Source organism: Amblyomma maculatum, chromosome 10, assembly GCF_055883805.1.
Source record: "Amblyomma maculatum isolate TAMU_Amacu chromosome 10, ASM5588380v1, whole genome shotgun sequence".
NCBI classification, from domain to species: Eukaryota; Metazoa; Arthropoda; class Arachnida; order Ixodida; family Ixodidae; genus Amblyomma; species Amblyomma maculatum.
The window spans coordinates 154402101-154426425 of record NC_139353.1 but is presented as its reverse complement, the minus strand read 5'-3'; the positions used below and the strand labels follow the sequence as shown (position 1 = coordinate 154426425).

The 24325-nt window shown below is 51.0% G+C and overlaps 1 protein-coding gene and 1 pseudogene across 1 annotated transcript in view; one reads left to right on the top strand and one right to left on the bottom strand.

The window, feature by feature from the left end:
• LOC146177746 (kelch domain-containing protein 3-like) overlaps positions 1-8363 on the bottom strand; it is an 84994-nt gene extending 76631 nt beyond the window's left edge. The window contains exons 1-2 of the mRNA XM_084581630.1: positions 8216-8363; positions 648-806 (exon numbers count right to left, since the gene is read on the bottom strand). Coding sequence (XP_084437756.1) covers positions 648-806; positions 8216-8363 — 307 coding nt within the window. The remainder of the gene's footprint in view (positions 1-647; positions 807-8215) is intronic.
• Positions 8364-16370: 8007 nt separating this feature from the next.
• On the top strand, positions 16371-18133 carry LOC146177745 (uncharacterized; annotated as a pseudogene).
• The last annotated feature ends 6192 nt before the right edge of the window (positions 18134-24325 follow it).

Sequence of the window (24325 nt, the reverse complement as noted above, 5' to 3'; positions counted from 1 at the left end):
TTTCATGCTTACTACGTCAGCTAAATACAATAACAACCCCTGTGCCACCTGAAATTAAAGCTGCGGTACTGCACGACTCAAATGCTACGCACCACCATCCTCCTGCCACGAGCCACGAGATTAATTTTGCAAAACTTTGAGCCACCGCCAGCAATGAAATAGCACTAGTGATCGTCTGCTGCTCTGGGGATATTCGGTATGCAAGTATTATTGTTGAATTATTCGTAATGTAACTTTAAAATTGCTCCTGCATCCCTTGTTGTAAACATACAATAAATGCCATTACGTTCAAATGCATTTTGTGCGTCCTACACTGCAATAATACGTGACTAATTTGTGGACTTCGTATATTTTTTGGATAGTCTTGCCAGCAAAACACCCGTACATTTCATACACTGAAACTATCTAAATATTGCAGTTGCACCTCCGCCTATAGCTGACATTTACATACAAACGCGAAGATTTCTCCTGGGGCACCGCTGCGACCCTTTCGGTATAATTTGCTCTTTGAACGGACCAGCCAGCTACATTTAAGGCCTCTCTAACAGTTCAGAGAAATTGCAAACATCGAAGCACTGACAAGAAACCACATGTCGCAGCTATCTTCATATTACGGGCACCGAAGCAGCGCTTTCCTAATAGCGCACCTGTGTCGAAGCGATAGAGGATGTTGCAGGCTCCGTCCTCGTTCCGTCCTCCCCACAGGTATGCATACTCGCCGTATGGCACCACGGTGTGTCCAGACCGTTGAGAGGGAACGCTCGCAAGGTTGGTTTGAACGGGAATCTGAGTCCACCGGAGGGACCCTGCATGGGAAGATCAATGTCTTCCGCTAAAGTCGAGATGTATTCCACTGCTTCCCTCTTTCAGAAGAAGCCTATCTCATTGATGGCAGTATTATCTGCCCAAAGGTGAAGTGTGTAAATGAGTGTGTCCCTTTATGACAACTTATCGAAGTGTATCAGAAATGACAAAGAAGAATGCTCTCATATTTAATTTTTACGCCTATGTGCAAATGAAGAACGGCACGAGAAGAGAAAATTCACGTTGACTTGGTTCCAGATTATGGGTCGAGTTTCTTAGCACAGAGCTTAAGCTTCGCCTTAAAAATATACGCGAGAGCGTCTTAAACAAGGCGTTTTTATTTCCCAATGTTCAGACATTACAAATTATAAACTCTTTCTGTTGGTATGATTTTTCGGGAGAAAATGCGCATAATCTGTCGAGCTTTTCGGTAGTTTCAATGAATGGCATGCCATTGGGCGCACACATGTCGTCGGTTCGAATTTCTACTGCAATTAAGCGTAGCAAGTAGATGCTAAATGGGAACCGATACACGTAACTACACCACAGAGAAAACTGTATAAAGAGCACTTACATCACATTTTGACACGATATCGCGTGCATATATCTGTCGACACGTTTTTTAACGATAGCTACACTAGGCCAGCCGCTTCGCTTCTTCGTCGTGATCCCACTTTCGTCGTAGCCACCGTGATCCTACTGACCTTGAGCCATTGCCTTGCAACCACAACAGCTGGGGTCGTCGCTGGGCCGGTCTCCTCATGGACGAAAAAAAAGCTCCACCTGGAATCGAAACTTCATCCCTCGGATCCCCAGCCTAGCGCTTTACCAACTCCGTAACGCCCAATATCATGAGCAGAGCATGGTAATTCTCCTTCTATAGCGTGAGGATAATAGTCGCACAGCGGCGCAGCAGTACTAATGACTAACTACTCACTAACTACTACTTAGTCATTAGTAATGACTAAGGTCTTGCGTGCTCTCCGCAAAAATCGGAACTCTTCATATATATAACCCAAAATCAATGAGGCTCAAGGCGACTTTAGCGTAGAAATTAAGGTCGACGGCAAAACCGTACCAAAAGTCCAACAAATCAAAATCCTCGGACTTTTTATTCAAGAGGACGGGTATAACGACGGAACAATAAAAAACCTCACTACCTACGCGATGCCAGTAACAGGGATATTTAGGAGGATTGCATTCAAAGGCAGAGGCCTCAAAGAGAGAAGCCTCTTGAGACGGATGCAGGCGTACATAGACCTGCCGGGGTGGCGCAGTGGTTACGATGCTCGACTCCTGTTCCCAAGGACGCGGGATCGAATCCCGGCCTCGGCGGGAGCTTTTCGATGGAGGCGAAAAGCAAGGCGCCCGTGTGCTGTCGGATGTCAATGCATGTTAAAGAACCTCAGGTGGTCGAAATTTTCGGAGTCCTCCACTACGGCGCCTCTCATAGTCGCTTTGGGACGTTAAACCCCCAAACCAAACTAAGCATAATAAGCCGAATATGCTATGGTACACCATGCCTCACCATCAAGACCAATGAAAAAGATAAGATAGACGCACTCATCAGGCGTTGCGTCGAGAGAGTGCTGGGTCTACCCATCTGCTCTTCTATGGAACTCCTGATAGAAATGGGAGTGCATAATAGCTGGACGGAACTTGCTGAAGTGGTGGCAATCGCCCAACATGAGAGATTAAGTAGGTCGAGCACGGGTCGAACCATCTTAGATTGGGTGTGTTGAAAAACAGATAGGGGCACAGCCGACAGGTTGCCCTATCGCCACAATATTGCGAGAACATCATTGTCCGTCCTCTCCCCCGCAACATGCACCCAGAATACCACAATGAGAGACGGGAGACGATAGCAGAAGCACTGGGGTAAAGAGCAAAAGAATTCAGAGTAAAAGAAGTTGCCTACATAGGTGCTACAAGCGGCCGATCAGGGGCGGCAGGAACAGCCATCATCGAAGGGTGGCAGTTCCTGGTCCTACAGGGCTGGGACGGTAGGTCAACGCCGCTTGCGGCGGGGGCTAGCCAGCCACTGATCTTTATCTGTTGTAGGCCATCACTGCACCCGCCAACGCTTCGGTGGTGGTGGACGACGGCTGTTGATGCGGCGCGCGTCTTTCTCCCCCTCTTCTTTTTTCTTTCTTGTCTATTTTCCCTTCTATCCGCACGAGGCAGCGGAGGTGGCTCAGCTACAGAACCATTAGTAGGTCCGTGCATTTCCTTCTCTTTCTTCCCACAGCCGCAACAACAACCACAACAGCCACCCTTCACCACCTCCCTCCAATCACAATGAGGACGGAGTGGGGTGACGGTTGTGTCTCCAAGCGATGGGTCATCTGGCCAAAAGCAAAACGTCATTGGCATTGGCTGTAAATTCATATCCTTGTCCACCAGCAAACTCTTTCTTGATCCTGCCGCTTCGCACCTCATGACGAGTTTTGAAATGTTTAACTTTGCACCGCATACACGCTTCCTCCACAAACTCGTTTATTGAATATTTTCTACCCGGCACAACTGCATTGCAGAATTACCTACCCGGTTCTATAGTCGCTGAAAAAGAACCAATTCAGTCTATTTATTTACAGCACATTTCAATTACTGATCTATTTTCCTGCGTTTCTCAGTGTGTTTGTTTTTCTCCTTTTGTCTCTCCCTCTCTCTCAAAATTGTTACTGAGTCGCTGTGTTTTTATAGAGACACTTGTTCATTGTTGCAACATCAGGTGTGTAACTTGTATTTCTGCCTCATATTACTGACCAATGTTTATGTCACGGCTCCTCCCCCCCCCCCCCCCTATGCAATGCCATAAACTAAGGGCTTTATGCCTAAATAAATAAATGATTACAAAATGGGAACTAACCTTACAGTTGGCATCCGTCTGCCTGCATATCTAATGCTCAAAAACAGCTTTTCGTGGTCCTCTTTTTATTTGTTTTGAAAATACTGAACATCTATTTTGGAACACCCTGTGTGAAACATTATGCAATCTAATTCTTCGAACTCAGCGTCGTGCTAACAGGCGAGATGTACGCGCAATCGGTAACACAAAGGCGGTCGCTATCATGCGCCACTACAGAAAGTGTTATAGACGGTACCGCACTCACCAGTGCCCGCAAAACAGCCTTAACGCGATTCCTGTGGTGTTTTTCAGTTAAAAACTGCCTTGAGCGCTGCTCTGCCTGGAAAAAATAATGTGAACACTCTGTGGCGCTTCATCTTCCACATGGCTGAATGTGCTGCTTCGTCTTCATCCTGCTCTTTCTCTTGTGGATACCCATCGTTATCGCGGAGTGTGGTTCGCTGCAGTGTGCTACCAGGGCTTCAGGTCTCCAATAAAACCTGATCCGCCAAGTCCGACCTTCGCATTACCTTATACGTGGTGGAGGTGCGCCTTGATTTCTCCGCTGCTTCATCACCCGCATCCACCTGGAGCTCCGTTCTGGCCGCAATTTGACCCCGACCATCATCGTCATGACCCAAAAGGCCAATCCGCTGTTCTGGCTTCTACCAACTCTACCCCAGCTCCCCTTGCCACTTGGACTGTCAGCAGCCGTCAGCGCGACCCGCAGATGTTCGCCGGTCTCCGCTGCGACGCTGATTACTGGCTCGACTGCTACGACCGGGTCAGTGCTTTCAAACGGTGGGACGATTCTCTTAAACTAATTATAGTGACCTTTTTTTGACGGATGTGGCCAAAATGTAGTTCCTAAACCATGAATCAACGATTCCGGACTGGGCTGCCTTTAAACAAAAGTTACGCCAGACTTTCTGCGCTCCTACTGTTCACACGGAGTCCGCCAAGAAGCTAGAAGCCCGACGTCAGCGGTCCAATGAGACCTATACCTCTTATATAGAAGACGTTCTTGCACTTTGCCGGCGCATAAAGCACACCATGACAGAGGCCGAGCGGGTTCGGCACGTCCTTAAAGGTATTGGGCCACTCGCTTTTAACGCCCTGGCCGTGAAGAACCCTACCCCCATCGACGCCATCATATCGACTGGTCAATGCCTACTGTGCGAGTTTTTGTTGACGGTGTCCGCCACCATGTACAATTTGCCGTGATGTCAACGTGCGCTCACCTAATTATTTTAGGCTGGGATTTTCTGTCTACCGCATCAGCCAGCATTTCGTGTTCCTTATTGGTGCTTATTGGTGCTTCTCACCCTCCTACCGCTAGGATGCGCAGGCAACTCCAAAAGTTCAAACTGGACAACGGCGTGCTCTCCCGTTATATTTATTGCTCTAGGCACCCGCTGGGTCCCCGTTATCCCGAGAGCGCTTTGCACCCGTATCCTGGAGGCTCTCCACAATGATGCTACAGCCGGTCACATAGGCTTCCATAAAACTTACCATCGCGTGAAAACCAGTTTCTTGTAGTCAGGCCGCTCCTCAAGCGTGGCAAAATACGTCGCCTCTTGTCTGCCATACCAGCGCCGCAAACGGCCGACTGCTCCTCCAGCTGGCCTACTACAGCCGCTACCTTGCCCTGCTACTCTCTTCGCCGTTTTTGGCATAGACTTCTACGGGCCACTTCCATTGTCCGCGCAAGGTAATCTCTGCATCGTCACCGCCGTCGACCACCTAACACGCTACGCTGAGACCGCTGCCCTGCCTAATGGCTCAGCACATGAGGTCGCGACCTTCTTTTTGTAATCGCTCGTACTGCGCCGTGGGGCCCCTCAAGTGCATCTCAGCGACCATGGTCGGACATTTCTATCGACGATTGTAGCCAAGTTCTTGAGGCCTCAACCACACATCACAAATTGACCTCCAGCTATCACCCGCAAACCAATGGGTTGACTGAGAGGTTCCACCGCACGCTTTCTGACATGTCTGTGTACGTTCACCAGGACCACCGAACCTGGGATGTAATACTTCCTTTATTACGTTCACCTATAATACGGCTGTACAATGCACCATAGGTTACACCCCGTTTTTCCTCGTTTGTGGCCGTTCTCCCTCTGCCCTTCTCGATGCCACTTTCCTTTCTACACATTCCAGTTCCTCATCCTCTCTTCCTGACCAGTTCCTTTCCTGAGTGGCCAAAACTCGCCGGCTTGCTCGCGTCAACACGGAAGCTAGCCAGGAAGACCGCAAGTGCCGCTATGATGCAATCCATCGCCATGTTTCGTTCCCTCCCGGCGACGAGGTATTACTTTGGACCCCATTACGCATTCCTGGCCTTTGTGACAAGTTACAGCACCGTTACATTGGTCCTTACACAGTTCCTGCAAAAACCTCCCCGGTCAACTATCGCGTCTCCCCTGTTCACCCTCCTCCGGACTGTCGTTACCGTGGCACTGAAGTTGTCCACGTTTCACGTATGAAACCTTTTATTCGGCGCAATCCTGCGGACTAATTGCGGCCAGGCTGGCCGCTTCAACTGCGCGGGCGAAATAGTGTGAGCACTGTGTGGCGCTTCATCTTCCACACGGCTGAACGTGCTGCTTCATCTTCATCCTGCTCCCTCTTGTAGATACCCATCGTCATCGCGGAGTGTGTTTGGCTGCAGTGTGCAGCCAGGGCTTCAGGTCTCCAATGAAACCTGATCCGCCGAGTCCGACCTTCGCGTTACCTTAGAATAAATAAAATATCGGCAGTCTTTACACTTATGGTGCCTAGAAGAGCTATGCTGGCTAACACTCTTCTGCTGAACCGCAGTACCCGGATTCGAACCCCACCCCTCCGCTGGCGAGCTTCGATGCAGGCGGAACGCAGGGAGTCCCACGGGCTTTGCGATGTCAGTGCACGTGAAAGGTCTTCAGTTAGTTGATATTGTTACGGACGACATCAAGGAAGAAGAAGCGGGCAGTGGCGCGGACAGGAGCTCTCGCGCTAGGCCTGGCAACATTTTCATTAAACGTCATCTCACTGTCATCGACCATCTCTCTGTTCTCTGTTCTCCTGTTTTCATCAGCTTGCCGTATCATAACATTTGGTTGGAGGTGCTGGTACTTTATTATCACCCCCCCATCCTGGTCCGGAGCATCAGCGCCCTGCGACTTCTTTGCGCCGTTGGCGAAAGGTTAGGAGGCACTGCATGGCTGTTCCCCAGCCTGCCGGACCCAGCAAGACCTTGCCGTTCCTCCGCCCCGTCCCCCCCCGCCCCGACCACAAGACACGACGAAGGAGAGACTGATCCGAGACGTCACACATGACCACAAGACACAAGGAGAGACCCGAATGACCTAATGTGACCCCACTGACCTGATGTACCGACCAAGGACCCTACGACCCAAGACACCGCTACACTTCAAGACATTCTCCCCTGCCTATGCCATGTGGTGCGTGCCTTGGCCTCCGCCATCGAGTCGTGGCAACGTGTGGCCCGAGAGTGTCCTGCCAAGGTTCATCGCGAATCATCGTGCCCGCAAGCCATTCTATTCTTCCTTCTTCCTCTTCTTTTTCAAGCATCTAGACACGCCCATCATCATGCCATGGAATCATCAACATCGTGCATTTCCTCGTCTGCGATCGGGACGATCGCTCTGTGGCCCCGGGTCATGTTACGGACGACATAAAGGAAGAAGAAGCGGGCAGTGGGTGCGGACAGGAGCTCTCGCACTAGGCCTGGCAACATTTTCATTAAACGTCATCTCACTGTCATCGACCATCTCTCTGTTCTCTGTTCTCCTGTTTTCATCGGCTTGCCGTATCGTAACAATATTATCCCATAAACCTTCCTTGCTCCTTTTTTTCTCTCTCTTTAATTCCCACCTTCGTCTCTCCTCCTAGATAGCGAAACGGAGAGCACGTAGTTCAAGTTTGCGCAGAGGAAAGTGCACCAACGACTCCTCTATTCTTTCCTTTACTGTAGAGCTTCTCTTCAGGCACGTTTCATGTGTAAACCTAAAGTTCGACAGCTACCGGCCCTCTCCTTTCCTCTAAACCTATATACATATACATTTTACGGAGTTCAACTTCAGCTAATTTGCTATGCCCACCAGCGAACGCAGTAAAAAAGTTTCGCTCGACGACTAGCTTGCTGACAGGTATACCACCTACTGCGTGACAGATTTGTTTCACCATCGGACATATGTAACATATTTCTCATGCATTTCCTGTCCTATGGCTATCCTCGAACAAGAAATTATTGAACAATCTATATGCTGTTGAGTTCTTATATTTTAATGTGTTGCTATTATTGTTTGCCACAAATTTGAAATTTTGTAAAACTTAAAAGCGCGCTTGTAAAAAATGACAATCGGTCGTTTTAGTTCGGCAGTCGAAATGTAATTTTGTTGCGCCGTTCACATGCCGTTTAGGACCAGAGCTGTTTATAATTACCAGTTGCGAAACTTTTCATAGTTCCCATGTATGAAAAATGACGGTATTGGTGCCGCTTATTCAGGAAAATTGTATTGTAGCGAAAGTGCGCTGAAAGTCAACGATGCTCCGTACCGGTGTTCAGAACGTGTACGTCCATGGGCCGTCGCGTCGACTGTACATCGTCGGCGCAGTAGCCACCAAACGAGTAGATACGATCGCTGATGGTAACCGCTGCGTGGTTAGTGCAGCAGGGGCCGCCCTCGACGCGAGCCGTCCACATGCCTTCTGCTGTCAGACGTGGGCCTCCTGTTCAGGAATGATGTGCATAAACAAGTATATATTAATGTGGAGAAATTTAATCTGGTATAAATAAGGCTTCAGACTTTCGTCAGACGCGTCATGCTAAATTAGGCCACATTTCCAGCCATTAAAGAGGCTTGCATCACTCGGTGGAGCTTAATTAAGCGCACGCGGCCTCCGTGTTGTGGGTGCACTTCAACTGAAAGTCGTATTTAGAATGCGCGTCGAATATCTATTGACCACAGCATTGTGGAATGCAAACCGAGCTCCTGGCTGCAAATCGAGCAACCAATTCAGAGAATCCTGTCCAGAAGTTTATTATCGTGCTAAAGTGCGTTTACGTGAAATCTCTGTGACTACGTGCCTGCTGCGCTACAGTCTAAGCTTGTGCATGCGGCGCCATCAGGGAGCCGCCGCGTGATCTAGTGGAGATGAAACCTACTTAAACCCGGTTGTAGAGAGTGAGAGCTCCTGACTCTGCGTCTGTGTTATGAGGCTCAGCTAGTGAATCGGATTACCCATTTTTGAAATCGCTTGATAAGCGAGAGTTATCACCATGGGTGCGCTTAGGTTCGACTTGAACGTGAAGACATAGATTTTGCACATAGTAGTTTACTCTATGTTTTCTGCTTTATTTATTCCATAGGGGGCACATCTGACCAATAAAGTGCGATGACGCGAAAGCCCACATCGCGCGGTGGTCCCAAGCCTTCCCCGATGGCACCTAGCTTTTTCTCTGTTTTCACTCCCACCTTGGCGATGACGCGATAGCGTTAGTTACCAGCTAACATACAAAGCACCGCTTTAACCGAGCCGTATGAACGTGCCTGCGGGGCCTGCGGATAGAGTGAATGCTAGGGTTTTGGCAGGCTGACTGCCATATCACCCTCCCATATGAAAGGAGAGCACCGAGTTGGCAGCTGCTGCCATATGTAATGTCAGGAAGTCCTAAACCAATTAGTGCTCTGCTATGTCAGCTGCCAGCTACCGCCTCCCATTTAACGTGCGTCCGCTCGCGGCGAACGCTAACACGCGAAAGCATGGTAAACACCAAACACTACATGGTAACCGCATTTGCAGCCATCTGTCACGAACTGCCTGAAAAAAGGCACAAATCTCGATTCACTAGACCTGTGATCTCGAACGATCCATCAGACAGTGAGCAAACATGTCCGCCGATTTAACAGTAACGCTGGGGCAGTGGTACTGCCCGGAATTTAAGCGGAATCAAGCAGCCCTTAGCATGTGCAGTCTTTGTCAAAAGTATACGGCCCAAGGATTTTCGTTCTAAGCCCAGCAACGAGGCCCGTAAAGCAACTCTAGCTTTCGAAATCTCATAGATGACAAATCTCGCCTTCATTTTCCTCTAGCTTCTATTCATATTCCAGTATTGCTGCCAGCAGCCGCATTAGAGTGCTTAGAAGTGAACCTCTTGGGCTTTATACTTTTGACAAAGACTGTACATCACACAAGCAAAAGAACCCCCGGCAATGATCCTGCTGCAAATACCACTTGCAACAGGGTTGAAGCGGATAAGTTGCGAAGCATACCAGCACGACCAATTCTCTGCCATACTAGCTCACAAATAATACACAGCCGTATTGCACGAGCAGATAATAGAGGGCATATCACATTGCTACATCACCCTCCTGCCGCTACGGAGAGGTGCGGAAAGCACACATATATTAAATGTCTACAGCCCACCTAAAGATTGACACCCTAGGCTAGGCCATCTCGTTAAAAGGTTCTTGGAGCTGGTGGGCAAAGCTTCGTGCGTGATAGGAAGAACTTCAACGCCCCGCACCCTTTGTGGGGATACCCGAAAGGAACATTCAAGGGTCGAAAACTGGCCGAAATAATTACCCAAGAGACACTCACGCTCCTAAGAGACCCTGCGTTCCCAACCAGATTGGGCAACAGCGTCTCCCGAGATACCTGCCCAGGCTTTGTGTAGTATAAAACCGCAGCTAATCCAAATTGGAGTAATAAGGACCAGCACCTGGGTAGCAGCCACTATATCCTCGCCATCAGCCTGGCTACCAGCAGATGAAAAAAGAAGATCGAAACTGCGCAACTCACGGACTGAGACAAATGGAGGGAATCCCGCCCTTCTTCGAGCAGTCCCATCGCCGACATAGACGACTGGACTCTGGACATGAGGAACAGCTTAACTAAATTCACAAAAAAGGTCCAAACAACCGAAGACTGTCCAGCGGTCGACCCACATCTCCTACATCTGTGGGAGGCGCAGCGCTCTCTAAGATATGGAGAAAACAGCGACTTAATCCCAAGTTACGGCTCCGCATTGAGCAGATCAACACCCAAGCTGAACAGTACGCGTGTACCCTTGCCCGACAGAGCTGGAATTCACTCTGCGACAGTATGCAAGGCAATCTCGGAGTGTCTAAAACGTGACACTTGTGATCGGATGAACAAGATAATTCACTCCACACCGGGCACCTACGAGGAAATACTAAATCAGTTGCAGGACATGTACTTATGCGTAAGCCCACACATACCCCATCTCGAGTATACTGGCCTAACCAACGAGGCCCTTGATGCCCCAGTCACGGAGGCAGAGGTCAGGGCCTAACTCGCTGCCATGAGGAAAAACACCGCTGCAGGGCCAGACAGGGTGACGGCCCAGCTACTGTACAACCTCCTCGACGACCAGATTACATCATTAGTCCAATATTTCTACGAGAAGCACTGGGGTACAGGATAACTGCCATCATCCTAGAAGATGGCTGTCATACGTTACATAACAACCCAACAACCCTTGCGGTTAGACAATCTTCGTCCTATTTCCCTAACGTCATGCTTGGGAAAACTCTTTGAAAGGGTTATCACCACCCGGCTTGCCCGATACTTTGGAGGGCAACAACCTGCTTCCGCCAACGCATTTCGGATTCCGGCCGCATGTCTGTCAACGCAACATTCTATTATGCATATACAAAGGCCTTCTCGAGGAACCTCCAAAACCCCAAACCAGGGCCATTTTGGCAATTGCCTTAAAAGGCGCATGGTACAGCATCTTCCACTACAGCATTCTGCGCAGCCTAGCAGATGTCAACTGCGGTCCCAAGACCTACAACTACATCAAATATTTCCGTACATCGAGAAAGGTCATTCTCAATCTGGGATCCTTCCGATCTGAGACCATCACAGTTGGCCCGCAAGGAACTCCGCAGGGGCGGTCCTTTCACCCTTGCTGTTCAACCTGGAAATGAAGGACCTACCATCCCAGCTTCAGAAAATCGAAGGCACACAACACGCCATCTACGCAGATCACAGTACGATCTGGTGCCGCACTGGGAACAACGCAGAGGTGGAACAACGCGTCCAGGCTACATCCGACGTGGTCCACAAGTACAAAAAAACTAAGTCTACAATGCACCCCAGAAACGTCGGAACTGCTCATACTCAAGAACCCGAGACAACCTCTAGTCCAAAATATCTCAATCAGCATCGATCGACACGAAATCTCAAGCCATCTGAAAGTAAAATTCTCTGCCAGTACATATCACAAGGCCACCGAAACACCACGACCGTAAAACACTCGGAACAACGAAGCAGATAACAAGGATGCTCAGCCGCATTTTCAACAAGCACCACGGTATAAGAAAAAGTGACGCAATTCGCCCTGTACAAGTTTTTGTTGTCTCACGAATAATGTACGCGACTACCTACCTCCACCTTGCCTCGTCAGAAATCGCAAAGCTGGAGTCGCAAATACGGGCGACCTATAAAATGGCACTGGGTCTGCCGAAGACCACATCAACATCACGCCTCATGTCTATCGGCATCCAGAACACAGACCAAGAAATCTGGGATGCGCTAAGACCGTCACAGCTCAACCGCCTGGCCACCACTCGAACCGGCCAAACCCTTCTGAACAAGATACACCTCAAAAATCCATACACAGTGAGCCAAAGGACGGAACTTCCTCTATTCATCCGCAAGAACATCTATGTCGATGAAATACCCAGAAACGTGCATCCAAAACTTAACGCGGGGTGAAGAAACGCCAGAGCCGAAAGCCTTCGCAAGAAATGGGATCGCCATCCAGACGGATGCAGCCGGTCCTATCCAAGGGCGGCTCACCATCGCCATAACGAATCCCGAGGGCAAATTAATCAAATGCGCATCAATCCGCACGTGCAACCCCACTCACGCAGAGGAGGCAGCCATTGCACTAGCGCTAGCTACAAACCGAAACGCTTTTGTACTCACAGACTCCCAAAATTCTTGTAGGAATATTACCAGCGGACTAATCCATCAATCATGTCTGACACGATTAGCAAAACACCCTCCATATCAAGCCTCAATCATATGGTTTCCGGGACACACGGAATACAAGTGAGGGAATGACGCCGCCCACCAGCATGCCCGAGCTCCCTTACACCAGGATCCCCCCATAGCCGACGAGGAAAAAGAGCATATTACACAGCCCATAATCACCTTTGCTGAACACCTTCAGGCCTACAGACAGGCAAGAGAGACGTACCCCGCACCTCACAAAACTCTAAACAAGGTGAAACAACACACCCTCCGCCGGCTACAGACACTCTCATTACACTATATATACTCCGCCAATGGTACCCCTCACTTTACACACCAGAGTGCCCACACTGTGGAGAAATAGCCATGGCTTTTAACAGGGTATGGTCATGCCACTGGCATTCCTTTATCGATAAGCTTCCTAATCCCAATTTTGAGCAGTAGGAAATAGGTACGGCTTTTCACACGGTATGGACATGCCACTGACATTCCTTTATCATTCAGCTTCCTAATCCCAATTTCGAGCAGTAGGAGACCATTCTGCACAGCGAGGACCGACCAACAATGAGGACTGGTTCGTAGGGCCCACGCTGCGGTGCAGGCCACTGGGCTGCCCGAATAGGCGGACCACCGACAACTCCGAGAATTCCCATGCACTCAATAAAGTTTTCAATCAGTCAATACCGCCTCCCACGACTACTTTTTTTCCCTCTTCTTTCTTCGCTCCTCGGAGGGCTCGGACAGGCACAGCGAAACGGCGAGCTGTGGCCAATGTAGCTCTCGCTAAAGAAGGACATCGCGTGGGTCTGCACCAACCAGCATGATAACAGCTTTGCTCAGCTTCGGGCTGCACTCACACAGGCGCCAGGTCTGGCTTATTTTGATCCCTAAAAAGAATAGACTTTGTCAGTAGGCGTCGTTCTTCCACAAGACGCACAACATGTCGCCTACACATCCCGTTCGTTAACGGAAGCAGACTAGGCCTTAGGCAAATCGAAAAAGAACCACTGGCAATTGTTCATTGTTGCAGGAAATTTTAATAACATATTTCTGAGTAGTCCAGAGTTATTGTCGAGTCTGATCACAGGATTTCAGAATATACATTCATAAAAAACCTTTGTGAATGTCCTCTACAGTTACAACACGAGAGGCTCGTATTGCAGACATTCCTCACCACGGTAACCTATAAACCAGGAAAGCAGTTGTTTCTAGTTGATGAGCTTTCTAATTTTCCAATTTCCTTGGAAAGCATTCTAGAATATTGATTTATTTATAGAAAGGGAAAGGCGCGGTAACGTTTCACTTGTTTTCTGTGGACACCTCAACTGTGCCGTAAGGGAAGGGAGGAAGGTGGGAGCGAAAGAGGAAACAGAGAGACAGGGGCCGTAGTGGAGGGCTAGAAGTAATTTCGACCACCTAGGGATCTTTAATGGCCCCGCCGGGGTGCCACAGTGGTAAGACGCCCGTCTACTGTCCGGAATTCCCGGGTTCGAACCCGACCTCGGCGGTTGCGTTTCGATGGAGGCCAAACGAAGAGGCGTTGTTGAGGCTGTACGAAGAAGGAAAAGAAAATGCACGGGCCTGCTACTGGCTCTGCAGCTGAGCCACCTCCGCTGCCTCGTGCAGACAGAAGAGAAAATAGAGAAGAAATGAAAGAGAGAAAGAAAGCCGCGCATCATAACAGCCGTCGTCCACCACCGAAGCGATGGCGGGTGCAATGACGGCCTACAACAGGTAAAAATTCGATGGCAGGCTGGCCCCCGCCGCAAGCGGCGGTGACCTGCCTGTCCCAGCCCCATCAGGTTCCGTGCGCTGTGCGATGTCAGCGCGCGTTAAAGATCCCCAGGTGGTCGAAATTACTCCATAGCCCTCCACTACGGCTCCTCTTTCTCTCCACTTTAACTTCCACCTTCCTCCCTCCCCTCACGGCGCGGTTCAGGTGTCCACAGAAAACGAGTGAGACAGTTACCGCACCTTTCCCTTCCAGTGAACCAATTATTATTATTATTATTATTATCTTTAATGTGCGCTTACATCGCACAGCACACGGACGCCTCTTCATTTCGCCTCCATCAAAACGCAGCCGCCAAAACATTCTAGAAGGCTCTTTGGACAACTAAAATGCGATGAGGCGAAAGCCATTATAGCACGGTGGTTCGCAGCCCTCCACTAAGGCACCTATATTTCCCTCTCTTCTTTCACTCCCACCTACCTCCCTTCCTTTACGACGTGGTAGATCTGCCCGCGGAGACTTGTGACAGATACGGCACCTTTTTTGTCCTGTAAATTACTATCAAACGCCGCTGATGCCTCCTGTACTAACGCCTCCTAGACATCTGTGTCTTCTTTTGTTTTCTACCCCGCCGGGGTGGCGCAGTGGTTACGGCGCTCGACTACTGTTCCCAAGGACGCGGGATCGAATCCCGGCCTCGGCGGCCGCTTTTCGATGGAGGCGAAAAGCAAAGCGCCCGTGTGCTGTGCGATGTAAGTGCACGTTAAAAATCCCCAGGTGGTCTAAATTTCCGGAGTCCTCCACTACGGCGTCTCTCAAGCCTGAGTTGCTTTGGGACGTTAAACACCACAAACCAAACCAAACTTTTGTTTTGTGTGTGATGCGGCGTTCGAGGAAAGGCGCCGCACGGACGCCTGGATCGTTGACGTCATGACCAGTCGTGACGGTACATTGCGGGCGAGTGAGAGGTGCTGAAGGGTGGCAGTTCCTGGTCCTATGGGGCTGGGACGGTAGGTCAACGCCGCTTGCGGCGGGGGCTAGCCAGCCACTGATTTCTATCTGTTGTAGGCCGTCATTGCACCCGCCACCTCTTCGGTGGTGGTGGACGACGGCTGTTGTTGCGGCGCGCGTCTTTTTCTCCCCTTCTTTTCTTTCGTGTCTATTTTCTCTTCCGCATGAGGCCGTGGAGGTGGCTCAGCTAGAGAGCCAGTAGCAGGCTCGTGCATTTTAACGCGATAGCGTTAAGGAGCTCGTGTCGCAGAAAAGCCGGTGTCGTCGGCGTCGGCGGCGTTGGCCGTGAGCGATAAATCCCGGCATGCACCTCATAAATAAAAAGCAACTTCCAAGATGGGCTGGGTGGGAATCGAACCAGGGTCTCCGGAGTGTGAGACGGAGACGCTACCACTCAGCCATGAGTTCGATGCTTGAAAGCGGTCCAAAGCGCTTCTAGTGTAGGCGGTGTTGCCTTAGAAACGTGCCGTAGAACGTTATACTGCGGTGTATATCGGTAATTATGAGCATGTTACTTACAGAAGTCGCAGTTACACGAGTAGCGAAGTACGTTTCCGCTACATTTCTTCTGCGCTCTGCGCACATGCAGAAACATCTTGCGGCAAACACAGAAGAACCCCTCCTCGCAATGTGCGGCGCTGCCCCGACACGTGGCGCGCCACTCGCCCCTGACGTTTGGCTACTCGTGTAGGGGGGCGCTGCGAGCGCGCGACGAGAGCAGACGCGTGTGTTTCGGCTCCGCCAATTTACGGCTGGGGCCGCGTCCCAAATCATCCTACCCCGGCAAAACTGGCATCGATCGATCCGAAAAATCAAGCGGAACAACTGGATACAAAAGTCGTCCAGGTAGGCCGATTTTCTTCAAATCTACGGCCATTTTTCGACCGACTACGTTGGCGCCGTCGTTAAGCCTAACGGCGTCGCCGACGCCTGGCCTGGCGGACTCGGCCCTCCGAGGAAAAAATGGCGACTTCCGCGGATCAAATACGCGGTTACGACCCTGAGGCAATGTTGTGGACCTCGGTACCCGCCACCGGAGATACAAATTCGACGGTGATCCCGAAAATTCGGAGTCAAGCTTTACTTCAAGCGGCTGCACGCCGCTCCCAAGACAAAGCCCAGATGACGGAGTTCGGCGCCGCCCCGGCCGCCATTTTGTCGGCCGGAAACATGAACGCTCCCGCGACGCGCGCCACGGGAAGCAAGGACAAGGCGTTCTCGAAGTGGAAGCCGCGTCCAATGCCCAAACCGGCTCCCGAAGACTACGTTATAGTCATAAAGCCCAGAGAAAGTGTTTCTCTTCACGACGCGTTCACGGAAACTGGCTACGGCACTGCCATTTCGGCGTACCTCGGGCTGAAACGGGCCAGCGCCGTCTCCGTTCTACCCTCACGAGAACAAAACATCATCATTGTGCATACCCCGGACATCGAGGCGGCCGACCTGCTCATCGGGGACTTCGCAGTAAACACCGAGAAGGGGTCGATCCCGCTTCGGGGTTACCTGAGACAAGACGGCGGAAACATATGCCACGGCGTGATCGTGGTCCGTAACTCGGACACCACAGAAACTCTCCAAGACCGAGTGTGCTGGCGCGCCGGCACCATCCTGGAAATCCGGAAATTCGGAACATCCAACAAGGCACGCATCACTTTCGCGGGTAAAGAGAAGCCCCGTTACGTGCACTGTGACAACATGGTCGTCTCTGTGCGAACCTACTACAAAACTATTCCTGCGTGCGGCCAGTGTGGGGCCGTCGGGCATCGCGCGGATGCATGTCCAAACTTGCAGTCTGACATCTGTGGACTCTGCGGATTCCAAGCTCCGCTAGTGGAGGGGGTGCGGGCTCCTCACAACTGTGTTCCGCGGTGTTCTGTGTGCGGTGGCCCCAATGTCACCAACTCTCGCGACTGTGCGGCAAAATTCCGCACACCCAAGATAAAAAAGAAAAAAATGGCGCCCAAGAAGAAACGCCGCCATGTTGGGCCTCCCGGCGATCAGCCTCGCCGGGAAATCACCAACATCGAGAACCCCCCTACAGGAGGTGCTGAAAAACGACGATCGAAGGTGTCGCCATCACACGGCGGACTGGCGAAACAAAGACGGAAACGCGCGGTGATACCAGGGCCTGGGTCAACGCAGTCAAAAACGGACACCAGGTGAGCGGTTCGGGTGGGGCTGCTTCTCTCTCCCCCCTTTCCACTCCCCTCCCAAGGGCGCGTAGCGCCGAGCAAGATCAAATAGCAGCACTCAGTGCCCAAAACGAGATGCTGCTTAAGAAAATTAACGAATTGGAATCCAAAATTAACCAGTCTTCTCCGCCCTCGCCTCCCGCGGCTGCGGTAATGGAGAGTGAGCTCGTGGTGCCAAAGGCGGTAACAAGCTTGGAGGCAGCATTCGAGGCCCGATTCGGGGCCACGGAGGCACTATTCATTGCCATAGAAAATCAAATTTCAATTATGGTCAACGCCATCTCCAAATTGCAAGAGACAATCCCCGCGATGATTGCCAAACAAATTGCGCATTCCTTACGCTCCTCGCGCAGGCCCGGCGGTCCCTTACCCGGCCGTCCTAACAAAACTTCTAGACGCACCCCTGAGGTAGACAATGACGACAACTGCTCGCTCTCCGGTATGGAGGATGCCCCCCTTCCCGCGAGTGTTGGCTCCGGAGCAGCGTCAATACAACCCCTCCTCAGCCTAAATGACCATGGCGAGCAGCCCTAAGATCAAGCGCTCCCCAAAAACCAATTCGGCCACCCCCGTCCAAATTGTCCAATGGAACTGTCGGGGCTTCCGTTCCCGCGCAAAGAGGGCGGATCTCCGACTTTACCTTTCAACTTTCGACTCTCTTCCCGCGGTGGTTGCCCTCCAGGAGCCAGGGAGTGGCGTCACCCTCACAAATTACATCACCTTTCAGCAGGACCCCTCTTCCTGCGTCTGCGTGCATAAAAATTATACGGCTACTCTAGTTGACTTAGAACTTGACACTGAATATTCCTACGTGATGGTGACACTTCTTCCGCGCAAGAAACAAGATGCGCCACTCCACGTACTCAACATCTACTGCTCCCCCAGACTCAAAAATGTAACGTTCGCAGCACTCTTTAGCCGCGCTCTAAAGGCTGCGGGCAGGGACTTCTTGGTGATTGTGGGTGATTTCAACGCCCACAGTACACTCTGGGGATACGTGCGTGAAGAGAAGCGGGGACGCAAGCTAGCGGAACTCGCGTCCACGCTGGGCCTGACTCTTCACACTGACCGTGCATATCCAACACGGATGGGTAATTCAGTGACCCGGGATACATGCCCGGATCTCACCTTTACCAAAAACATTGTACACGCAGAATGGATCAACACCGAGGAAACCCTCGGTAGTGACCACTGCCTTATCAATACCACTGTAAGAACTAAACCATTGGCAAGACCCCACGCACAAGCTCGGCTACCCGACTGGAATAAGTTTCGGCAAAGCTACATCAATTCGGCCTCTATCCACGAACAAGGATACCACGCGTGGGCACAAGGATTGGTTACACATCTTCATTCGGTGGAAACACAAATTCAGCTCTCGGAGGCCACTCCAGAGGTGGACAACCACCTTCTGCACCTTTGGGAAGCGCGGCACAGCCTCGTCCGCAGATGGCGACGCCAAAAACATAACAGAAAGCTCAAAATTCGTATCGCCGAGCTCACTCAGCGAGCGGCAGAGTACGCGGCCCAACTCGCCGACTCAAACTGGGTAGACCGCTGCAACACGGCGGCCAGACAAATGTCGAGCCGGAGCACGTGGCGCCTTTTCCGTGCCCTAATTGACCCGACTCAAACTCGCGCCGAGACACAAAAACATCTCCAACGAGCTATTCATAGCTTCGATGGAAATACAACAAAATTAGCATGCAAACTGCGCGACCAGTATCTTTGCAATAAGCAGGACCCCGGAGGACCCGCGTACTCGTATGCAGGTTCAGAGAACGCGGATCTGGATCAACCGTTCCAGTTGCATGATCTGAAGGCGGCCCTGGCTAAAATGAAACGAGGAACAGCACCGGGCCGGGACAAGATAACTGTGAAACTGCTTGCCAATCTTGCTGACCCCGCCTACGAAACCCTCCTCGCTTTCATCAACTCGATCTGGCTTGGTGAGGCACCTCTACCAATTGAATGGAAGACCGCCCTGGTAACTTTCATTCCGAAAGCCGGCAAAGCCATAAACACAGACAACCTCCGCCCCATCTCCCTCACGTCTTGTGCGGGAAAGCTGATGGAGACCATGGTGCGGGACAGGCTGTCTGGGTTTCTGGAAAATAAAAATACATTCGCAGACACCATGTTCGGTTTCCGCCCGCAAAGGTCCGCTCAGGATGTTCTGCTTCAACTCGTTCGAGAAATTCTCAACCCTGTCGAATATCCCTTCAACGATAAGGCAGTACTCGCCCTTGACTTGAAGGGGGCTTTAGACAATGTCACACACGAAATCATACTGCAACATCTCTCCCAGACGAACTGTGGACATAACACATTTCAGTACATCAAGCAATTTCTCTCAGATCGGCAATCTTTCATCCGAATACAAGACGAAGAACACGGCCCATATAAACTGAGAACGAGAGGCACCCCACAGGGCGCGGTCCTCTCGCCATTACTTTTCAATCTGGCCATGATGAAACTCCCGGCTCAGTTGGCGACGGTCGAAGGCATCCAGCACGCGCTGTACGCCGACGACATAACCATCTGGGCCAAACACGGATCGGTTGGAGACATTGAGGCCAACCTGCAGCAAGCGGCGCAGATCGTAGAGGCTTACGCCCGCCGCTGCGGCCTTCAATGCTCACCGTCCAAATCCGAATTTGTGCACATTCGCCCGTCGCCTAAGTGCACCACAAAAATGGAATTATCCCTGGCCAGCGGCCCAATACCCGAACACGATGAGATTAGAGTACTTGGTCTCCTTATCCACAAACATCGACGGGCTGATACAACACTAGCAAAACTGCGCAAGGTGGGGGACCAGGTGGGTCGGATGGTGCGCCGGGTTTCCAACAAACGCGGGGGGTTACGGTGCACAGACGCTTTGCGGCTGGCGCATCCATTCGTGACCAGTCGAGTACTCTACTCGACTCCTTACCTCCACCTGCGCAGATTTTATGAGAACGCTCTCGAAGTGATTCTCAGAAAGATGTACAAGCGTGCCCTCGATCTCCCGATCAACACATCCAACCAGCGTCTTATGGGTCTGGGGATGATAAACACATTCGCGGAGCTCCGTGAGGCGCACTTGACTAATCTATACACAAGACTTTCAAAAACGCCGTCGGGACGCCGCCTATTAGCCCGACTACACATCCATCACCCAACATTTACGGAAGAGCGCGTACGCATTCCTGAAATCTGGAGATACGCCCTGCACGTACGCCCTCTTCCGGCCAACATGACACGTGACGACCACAGTGGCAGGCGCCTTGCGCGGGCGGAGGCACTGGCCCGTCACTATGGGAACAAACACGGAATTTTCTACGTGGACGCCTCCGGCCCTCACCATGGGGGTTGGTACACAGCCGCAGTCGTCCATCAAAAAATCACGGTGAATGGCCTAACGTTCCGAGCTCAAGACATAACACATGCGGAAGAAGTTGCCATCGCGTTAGCCGCCGCAGACAAGGACTCACGAGTCATCATCACCGACTCGAGAGGGGCCTGCAGAAATATTAAACAGGGGTACATTCCTCTCTTTGCGCACCGCATCCTTCAAAACAGTGACTACCTCGGGGCCCCCGCGTCTCGAACGATTGTATGGGCTCCAGGTCACATGGGCCTCGAAGGCAATGAAACGGCCGACGCCGCCGCCCGCGCGCTCACTCTCCGGGCAACGCCTTCAGACCCTTATGACACGGATCTCGAACCCAATCCGGCTCTCACTTTTCGAGAAATTATTGAATTATTTCAATTCGGCCATGCAATTTATCCTAAGCCTTGTAAGGGTCTTACAAAGGTGGAGGAACGCACACTCCTCCGCCTTTACACCAAAACGCTGCTGTGCCCGGCAGTTTTAAAACACTTTGATCCTGCCTGTACAGGAAAGTGCCCGCACTGTGCGGAGAAGTCTTCGGACATCTTCCATATAATGTGGGCATGTCAGTCAACCCCGATCCTCACCCCCAAACCCAACCCCACCCGGGAGGACTGGGAGGCAGCCCTGCTCGGCTGCTCCGATCTGGCAAGCCAGAAGGCCCTGGTTCACCGAGCCCAAGCCGCAGCGGTCGCCAATGGGCTCCTGTAATGAGGAGCCCACCTAGTGTTTGCGTGAGGTTGCTCCGGCTACCTCAAGCTTCCTCCCAATAAAGGTTTTACACACACACACACACCCCTGACGTTTCTCCGTGCACCCTCACGGGTTGTAGAATCAAGCGTCTTTCCTTTCTTTAGATCACTATCTTCGTTCACCAGCTTCTCCCCTTCGGGCCGCGCGGGTACCGGTGCGAGGATGCCCAGGAGGCACCAACTGACGAATTCAGAGGGGATGCCAATGCGGATGATGCTGATACGGGTGCTGTTCACACTACCGCAATCATAGCGTGATGACAGTGCTCTTGAAGACAACGAACGACATTCATCCAGGTGTGCCATGCCAGAAGAGCGATTTGAAGGAGTCCAAAATGACTTACACTACGATGAGTGAAAATGCCAATTTGGTGTGTGTGTATATGTGTGCTGACTGACCGACATACTCACTGCGTGTGAACGCTAAAGGAGCACGGGAGCAAGAAACGTTGTAGTGTGCACAACACAGTGCGATAATGTAGATTGTGAGAAACATTTGTTTGAACAAATAATTAGAAAAAAAGTTGTACAGTGCACTTAGAAGTGTTGAGTATGAAAACTATGTCTTTGTGTGACTCAAGAGCATACCGAGCGAATGAGTTGGCGGTGCGAACGAGGTGCAATAACGCTATCGCGTTCCACTCTTGAAGGGGAAGCTTAAGCGTCCTCCAAATTTTCTTTTCTTTCTTCCTACAGCCACAACAACAACACAACATTGCGCCGTGTGCCGTGCGCTAACGAAGAGGCGTCCGTGTACTGTGCGATGTCAGCGTACGTTAAAGATCCCCAGGCGGTCGAAACTACTCCGTTGCCCTCCACTACGGCTCCTCTTTCTCTCTTTCCACTGTCACTCCCACCTTCCTCCCTTCCCTTACGGCGCGGTTCAGGTGTCCACAGAAAACAAGTGAGACAGTTACTGCGCCTTTCCCTTCCTACAAATCAATAAAAAAAAAACATTGCGCGCCCCTTCTCGAACACAACCAGCATTTCATTGAATGCATCAATGTTTACTATCAATGTTCCATAATTCGTTTACAGGAAAGGAAAAGTGCAGTATCTGTCACTCGCGGAATCCCGCCATAGAGAAACTCGCCTCGCCCTTTACTTACGACGCGGTTCAGGTATCCACTTAGCAAGTGTGACAGATACTGCTCCTTTCCCTTCCTGTGAACCACTTATTACTATTATTATTACTACGTCTCAACTACGCAGGCGTCTGGTATTCTCACCGAATGCCAGGGGGCACAAACGAAAAAAAAATTTCTTTAAATTCAAGTGTAGAACTTTCTTGTTAAATATTTACCTTATGATTTAAGGCCACTATTTTACATACATATGAATATGTAATTTACTAAGGCGAAAGCCTTAAAATAGCTCATAGCGGCGGCTGCGTGGCATTCCTTGGCGCGCGTTCAAGTGTGGGATTGCAGATAGCAGGAACGCTAGACAAGATGAGACTTCTCAGACTCGCATTTCACAACTTTATTTGCTAAAGTACCCGTAATTTTTTAAGAAACATGCAAGACTGCAAGTCGTGTGCTCTATCAGGTCGAAATGCGAGACTCCCCTGATGGGGCTGGGACAGGTAGGTCACAGCCGCTTGAGGTGGGGGCTAGCCTGCCACCGAATTTTTATCTGTTGTAGGCCGTCATTGCACCCGCCACCGTTTCGGTGCTGGACGACGGCTGTTGTTGCGGCGCGTGTCTTTCTCTCCCTCTTCCTTTTCTTCTGTCTCTATTTTCTCTTCTGTCCGCACGAGGCAGCGGAGGTGGCTCAGCTACAGAGCCAGTAGCAGGCCCGTGCATTTTCTTTTCCTTCTTTCTACAGCCACAACAACAACAACGGTATTGCTGTGGTGCACCAAACAACATTTCGCTTGCTGGACAACAGGTGAGACATGTTTGTCTGCTTGAAAACACCGACAAAAACACAAAGCAGAAGCTAGTGTTGTGTTTTTGCATCATAGTTGGTTGTATCCATAAGCGCAGTACGGCATTTGAAGCGCGGTGCCCATGCAGGTTTGATTACAAAAGAGGATGTGATGAGGGGCCAGAACGCACTTATTTCGCGGTGCAGCTTAAGGGCAAAGTCTTGCCCATTTATGACATCCTGAGCATGTTTGTTACTCAGACAATTACGGGCAGATTGTTTTGCTCAGAAGCTCGAGTGGCATGTATTGAAATGTCCGAAAGGGGTCATGCTGGTATATTTTGGGTATGCTTTCTCTCATACGGCTATACTTCTCTGCGGCGATTTTAATGTGCCGCACACACTATGGGTTTATCCGCAGACCTTTCGTGCTGGCCGCCTACTCCACTCTATGGCCCAAAAAGCTCACCTCACTCTCCTCAACACCCCCGGAGTACCCACTAGGGCGGGCACCTTCTCCCAACGCCACACCACCCCTTACCTCACTTTGCTGACCCTATAACACCTCAGTGGTCAGCCACTGTCGATGCCCTTATTAGTGATCACTATATTATTTTCATCTCCGTCCCTCTTCGAATACCCACCCGCGAGCAGCGCATTCGACATACTGACTGGCAGGCCTTTCGCTGTCTCCTCTCCTCTACCTCATCACGTCCTATGAGGAGTGGA